This window comes from Agrilus planipennis, unplaced genomic scaffold (genome assembly GCF_000699045.2).
Source record: "Agrilus planipennis isolate EAB-ADULT unplaced genomic scaffold, Apla_2.0 scaffold145, whole genome shotgun sequence".
Classification (NCBI taxonomy): Eukaryota; Metazoa; Arthropoda; class Insecta; order Coleoptera; family Buprestidae; genus Agrilus; species Agrilus planipennis.
The window spans coordinates 478,967-486,193 of record NW_020440372.1 but is presented as its reverse complement, the minus strand read 5'-3'; the positions used below and the strand labels follow the sequence as shown (position 1 = coordinate 486,193).

The window sequence follows — 7,227 nt, the reverse complement described above, 5'->3', positions numbered from 1 at the left end:
GCTACCGCAACCCAACCCAAACTATAAAAAATCATAACTTCCACAAAAAATTACTTTGTTTTGAAATTTTTATCAGTTATAGTCGTATTTTAGGCTAATACTACACCACAATTGAGCTACATTATTTGTACTGGGCGTTCAGAAAACAAATCCAAAGTTTAAAAACTTCAAATACGAATAACTTGGTTTTTTCAAATAGCACCTACCATATTTTATTTTGTCATTTGACTCCTCTTCTTAAACTCTTTTGACCAATGTGGATGTTTGCTTCAGTTGCATAAGTATGGATTGTTATCTAAAATAGATAATTTCACTAATTTTGGCATTTTAAAAAAATTGAAATTTTCTTTTTTTCGTTACAAAAATGTTAAAATATGAAGCTTGTAATGAATACTCCAATTCAGTCCAAAATAACCAGAAGTTTAGTTGAAAAAGTCATCCTCTATAAGCCCTATTGCCAAATTTTCAAATCTCTTACACACTTAGTTTCTCTAAAATGTCTAATGTACCTTTGAATATTTGAAGAACCCTCTAAAGAATATATTCAAAATGTATCAACCTAAAACTTACATCATTTTAACAATTTGCTAAGCTTTTCTACTCTCATTCTACTTTCAAAATTAAGTAAATGTACACATACTATTTAAAATAAATGTAATACTCTGTTGATATGTTACATAAAAGTATGATGGGGCTACACAATTGTTTAATAAGTATTTTTAAATGTTGATTTGCAGTCTTACAGCACCTTACGATAAGCAACAGCTAGTGAGTGGTCATATTGCTTCTACAATAATTATACAAATAAATAAGAGGCTAATTATTACCCAATACATGCAAGTATTATCTTTATGACCAATAATGCTGACATGCTTAGTTTCAGTGTTTATTCTACCATCAGTCCTATCCATATGTTCCCCCAGGTCTTCTATAATTTCATTTTGTAGACTTACTTCTGTAGTTATTGTTTGGGCTATGTTTTTCTGACGCGATATAATTTTAGATAAATTTTCTAAACCTACAAATTTTATTTAATATGATTTTACTTTAATTTAAATATTCACAAACCTTTTTCTTGATCTTCTAGTAACCTTTTATGTTGTGATATAATATCGCCTACACCTCCAGGCTTTTCAATTAGCTGTTCATCACTGTCCCAACTAGAACCTCCAGCTGTTCCAAGAAGTTGATCTCTGTCGTGCTCTAATGTTCTAATAGGTGTATCAAATACTTTTTTTAAATTAATCCCTTTTGATTTAAGAATTTCTATTTGCCTCACTCTCCTTTCAATTTCATCATATGTAATCAACTGAGTTTTCGAAATATGATCTAATTTCTCCTTCAATTGAGTCACTTCATTATTATACTGTTTTAAATAGAGACGAACAGATGCAGAAAGCTGGGAATAATGAGTAGTTGTTTTTGGTTCTCTCTGTCTTTGAGACAGAAGTCCCATGATATCCCTGTATAATTTTTCACATGATACATACTCACGAATCCAAGTGTCTTCACCGAGATTTAAAAGAGACATAGTTGTAAATTGTATTAATAAATTCGTATCCAAACGAAAAACGAAGTACCTTACGAGGTACTATGGTACCACTGTGATAGTGTTATTTCGTCTTAGCCATAGATAATGGCGACTGACAAACCATAGAGACGCCTGAGAGACACGATGAGCGACATAGATAATAGATATACTAAGGGTAAATGAGCGATAAAGATCACAGAATCCTCAGAAGCATTCAGCCCATTTCGAGCTGCCGCGAAATTTAATCCCTGATTTTAAAAGTTTGAAAGTGCAAAACACTAAAACCTGTTGTATAGTTGCTGTTACTTAAACAGCAAGTCAAGTTTAAACTGAGGTTTAAACTACTGATTGTTAGATAGCGCTGTATAGTCATTCTTATGGGGTTCTAATATAATGCACCATGAAATGTTCATTAAAGTCTACAGTCCCGAGTTACAGGCAACAACATTAATTTATAACAAGTACAGAAGATATTAATAAAATTAGAAAGTTGTTTTGATACATTTGAAGATGATAAAAGATAAGATATGACTGTCGCGTCCGGGCTAATCGTCGACGTCTGGGTGAACAAGTGACAGTTCGAATTCGCGCTCAACCTTGTTTAGTGGCCACAGATCTGGCGAACACTTCTCGTAGATCTTCGTGGCAATGGACATCGGATCGACGCGCGGAACTAGTGGTAGTTTTCCAATTACAGAGCATAATGCGACCATGCCCATAGATAATAGATCTACAAAGGGTAATAGATGGTCAACTCGAAATGCGCTGATTTGCGCGCCCTCCGGCAGGTGTAGTCAATACTAAATAAAAAAGGCGCGCACTTTAAATTTGTTAGTTACTTATTGTTTTTCGTAATGTATAAGTTAAAGTGAAAAATGGATAAGAAACAATGTATTTTCCTTTTTTATAAAAGAAAANTTTTAGAATACTTTAGTTCTTTATTATTAATTTACATCATAATTTTAGTGATTCTTGGTTACTGTCATCATCCCTATTATAGTAATTTCACTTATTTATTTTTTGTCTTTATAATCACTTTATGTTTAATATTCTTTTTATTCCTTGACTCAATTTCAAGATTATAAAAAAAACTTATTAATTATGATACATTGACTGCAGCCAATTACTGTAACCATCTACTTTAAATTTATGTTGCTATTGGGATCCGTCAAATGGGCATAAACCATCTGGTGGCAAAATTTATAACTCGAATGAGGGAAAAATTTACATAGGAACTGTGCACGCAAATTGTAAAATTAACAATAAGAAAGTAAAGGGCTAACAATGTGCAGTATATGTAAGAAGACAAACCATCTTGAGCAAAACTGCTTCTTCAGAAATAAAAATCTAGGTACAAAAAGAACTGAAAATCAAAGTGGTACTTCCAATTATGCAAAAGTTGCTTTCTTAAGTGAAAACAGGAAAGAAGGAGGTAAAATTGGCACTTTCGTGGTGGATTCGGGAGCCTCATCACACATGGTTAAGAAGATGGGCTTGTTGTCTAAGTTCCAAGCACAATCCTCCAATATTGGTGTTGCCAAGAAAAATCAGCTAATGAAATCGGAGGGTACAGGTGAAATTGAAGGAACTGAATGTATTCTGAAGGACGTGCTTTATGTCCCAGACTTAAATAAAAATCTTATATCGGTTAATAAAATAACAGACAGGAATGGTCAAGTATTGTTTACAAAAGATAAAGTTATCATAATGAAAGAAAATGAAAAAATAGTGGAAGGAATACACAGTAAATATAAACAGTGAAGTAAAGCAAGAAAATTAGGACACCTTGGTATATCAAATATTAAAAAACTAGTAAATTTGTCAAAAGGAATGAACCTAAAGCAAGGTGACTTTGATAATGCTGTTAATAAGTGTGAAACTTGTTTAAAATCAAAGCAAACTAGACTACCATTTAATAGTGTGCGTACTCGTGCAGAGATCATTCACTCTGATCTGTGCGGTTCTCTTGACGTAATCAAGGAAACGGAAAGAAGTATGTTTTGACTGTAATGGATGAAATATTTGGTTGTGATGCATTTACAAAAAAATGGGATACTTAAAGAAGCTAGATTCAAGAAGCAATAAATATATTTTTGTTGGATATGCGCCCTGTGGTTATCGCCTTTGGGATTCCAAGAACAGAAGAATAGTTATATCAAGGCATGTAATATTTTACAGTCAAAGTTTAGAAAATGTTAAAGAAAGAAATAGTACTAATGTAAGAAATATAAAATTTATGTATCAGGCGAGGAAATCGATGGAGCTTGCAGGTTTTGATCTTCGCGGTTCTAAATATAATGGTGATGTTTCCACGGAGAGTATCACTCCGGTTTTAGGCATTATGTGGGATAAAAAACGAGATGTATTATCTTTAAATGTTGAAAATTTAGAAAATTTAGATTTACAGAAAATAACTAAAAGAGATATTTTGTCTTGCGTACATCGTATTTTTGATCCGTTGGGTTTTGTTTGTCCCGTAACACTTGGTCCGCGGATATTATTGCAAGAAGTATGGGCAAGAAATCTCACGTGGGATGACGACGTCGGTACTGAAATTAAAACTCGCTTTATAAAATGCTACGAGGGAATTATAGAATTAAATTAAGTAGAGATACCGCGTTGTCTTATCAGAGGAACGGATTCGCACGATGAAATTAGTTTGCATATATTTTGCGATGCAAGTAAATCGGCATACGCGGCTGTTATTTTTATTCGCATAAAAGATAGTGAAGGAGTCAAAGTTAGATTCGTACAAGCTAAATCGCGAGTTTCTCCTATGAAAAGTAAGGAAAATGTACGTAATAGTATACCACGTTTAGAATTATTGGCGGCAAACGTTGGAGCGAGATTGGCTGACGCTACGACAAGAACAATACAAAATTTGTAAATCTTCATTTCTGGTCAGATTCATCGACGGTAATAGCGTGGATTCATCGCGAACACAACTGGAGTAATTTGTACATAATCGTGTAAAAGATCCTAAATCTTGGCGGCATGTTCCGGGTAATTTGAATCCCGCCGACCTTCCTTCGAGAGGGTGTACTGTACTGAGCGTTTATTATCATCGCATTGGTGGGATGGGCCGGAATGGTTGTATAGAGATTCTGAAGATTGGCCGAATAGTAATGTCGATCTATTGTATAATGAAGAAGAAATACTCTGAATTGAAAAAGAGTGCAAAGCATGGCAACAGTAGTTGTTTAGTTGCAATACCAGCTGAGCCTAAATTACTAAAACTTTGGAAAAGTTTTCGAATTATTCTAAGGTTTTACGTATAGTTGCGTGGATAAAAAGATTTATAAACAATTGTAGGAATAGTTCAGGTAAATTACATGAAGCGTATTAAAAATGTAAGTTTAACAGATTTTGAGAATAGAACCAATAAACATTTTATGTTATTTACGGATGAAGATGGTTTAGTTCGCATAAAAACAAAAATTGTATTCAGAGAAGATTCGTTTAATTTCAAATGTCCATATATTCTACCCAATAATATTAGTATCATTACTTTGATTGTAAGAGACAAACATGAGAATTTAAAACATGCTGGTGTACAGATTACATTAAATTCATTAAGAGAGAAGTACTGGATATTAAGGGGTAGGCGAATAATTAGATCCGTAATTAGAAAATGTGTAGTATGTCGTCGCTATGAGGCCCAGCCATTAAAATCGGTCCCGACACCGCTACCTTTAAATCACGTTAGGTACGCGGCGATATTTGAGATGATTGGTACCTATAGATTTTGCCGGGCCAGTGTATCTCGAAAGCGCAAAAAAGACTTGGATATGCATTTTCACATGTGCAGTTTTCAGAGCTGTGCACTTGGAGTTCGTAAATTCTTTAAATATAGCGGCAGTACTCATGGCACTTAGACGATTTATAGCTAAAAGGGGCAGGTCCAGCATAATCTACAGCGATAACGGTACAAATTTCAAGGGGCTTAATGACGAATTAACCAGATTAGACTACAAAAAGTTAGGAAGTACCGTTGCACTACAAAAAATAGAATGGCGATTTAATCCTCCCACTGCGGCGTGGTGGGGAGGATTTTGGGAGCGCCTTATAGGAATTCTGAAAAAATTATTACGTCGGACCCTTAGAAGAACAAGTCTGGATTATGAGGAAATATCAACTGTTTTAGTCGATTGTTAGGCTATAATTAATTCAAGACCTATAACATTTATGTCAGATGTTGAGACTGAGTTCAAACCGTTGGCTCCATCGGATTTCTTACAGGAAATAAAAGAGATAGGGGTTTTGGACTTAGATATTATTGAAACAAATAAATTAAACAAAAGGTATGCGTATAGGCAAAAGTTGAAAGAGGAGTTAAGACGCAGATTTAGGAGTGAATATTCAGGGATGTTAGTAAAACAAAAAGCTAATGTAAAAAATACTGATAAGATTAGTGTAGGGGATATCGTGTTAATAGGAAGTGATAACACTAAGAGACTTGAGTGGCCATTGGCTAAGGTTACGGATGTGATTCCAGGCAAGGATGGAATTATTCGTGTGGTGCGATTAACGACTGTTTCGGGCGAGTTAGTGCGACCAATACGAAAGGTTTTTCCGTTAGAATTAAATTATGACAGTGTTAACAATTGTGTGAAAAACTCTGTGCAAGAGGAACAAGACATATCGGAAAATAAAGTCCAATGTATTAAATCAATTGAAGGTAATAAACAGAATCCAGTTGAATGTAAAGAACTCTATGTAACTAAGACTGGCAGAATGGTTAAGAAATTCGAACGATTAATGTATTTTAATTAATCACTAGTGTTAGTTACGTTTATTGTTAATGTTTTTTTTTTGTGGGGAGGATGTTGAATTTGTAAGGATTTAGTTGTTTTTTTTGCATGTTTTGACATGTCTTTGTTTGGTACGAGCGGTGTCTAACTCAAAGGCAAGTGCCGCGCTAGGGGCTGTGATGTCTTGCCCAACAGCATTTGAGTTTTTGATTTGTTTAGTCTACCTATAGTGGTGGAAATAATAATAAGTAAAATTTGGTATTTTTAGTTTAGTCAGTAATAGATAGTAGTAAACGCAACATGTAATGAAGTAGTCTTGTTTTCCGCATTTTAAAATATAAAAGTTAATTCTCATTTTGATATCTTCGTTGTTTATCTTCAACAAAATAATTTCCCTTGGATTCAGCTCCGCGACAAAACAAGATTAGAATTAGATATAGTAGGCTTTAGTGAAGTCTGATGGCCCCAAAGCTGGCGACTTCTGGAACGGAGACTTTTACATACAGAATCGGTGGAGACAATTCGGGGGTAGGAATTGTAATGCGTACGAAAGTAGGGCAGAGTGTATAAAGTTATTTACAAAGAAGCGATAGGGTAGTTATGGTGAAATTAAACTTGAAGCCGGTAAAAATGGTATTAGTGCAACTCTACATGCCTACATCATCTTACAATGAACTAAAATACTGGTATGCAAGGGAAGAAAATGTAGGGAAAGAGCAAATATAAAGATAGGAGACGAAAAATTAGAAGAAGTGGCTGATTTTAGATATCTNATCATCTACAAAAATGACTAAGTGTACAGGTTCATTTTTATTTTTTATATAATACAGACAATCATCATCTTTATCACTTCTTTTAAAACACTAGACACTCGTACCAAGCTCTAGGACTCTAACGTAAACCATATAAAGCTTTTTTCAATTTCCAGACTTTATTTGTACCATC

The 7,227-nt window shown here is 34.1% G+C and overlaps 1 protein-coding gene across 2 annotated transcripts; it reads right to left on the bottom strand.

The window, feature by feature from the left end:
• Positions 1–19: 19 nt before the first annotated feature.
• LOC108736980 (syntaxin-8-like) lies at positions 20–1,650 on the bottom strand. 2 transcript variants are annotated; one of them, XM_025979653.1, is made up of 3 exons: positions 1,069–1,650; positions 828–1,018; positions 20–295 (listed from the first exon to the last, which is right to left on the bottom strand). In XM_025979653.1, the coding sequence occupies exons 1-3, from the start codon at positions 1,529–1,531 to the stop codon at positions 221–223; spliced, it is 729 nt and encodes a 242-aa protein (XP_025835438.1). In that variant the 5' UTR covers positions 1,532–1,650; the 3' UTR covers positions 20–220. The 2 variants fall into 2 exon arrangements, with proteins under 2 accessions (XP_025835438.1, XP_025835440.1); XM_025979655.1 differs by having other exon boundaries at positions 896–1,018.
• Positions 1,651–7,227: the final 5,577 nt, after the last annotated feature.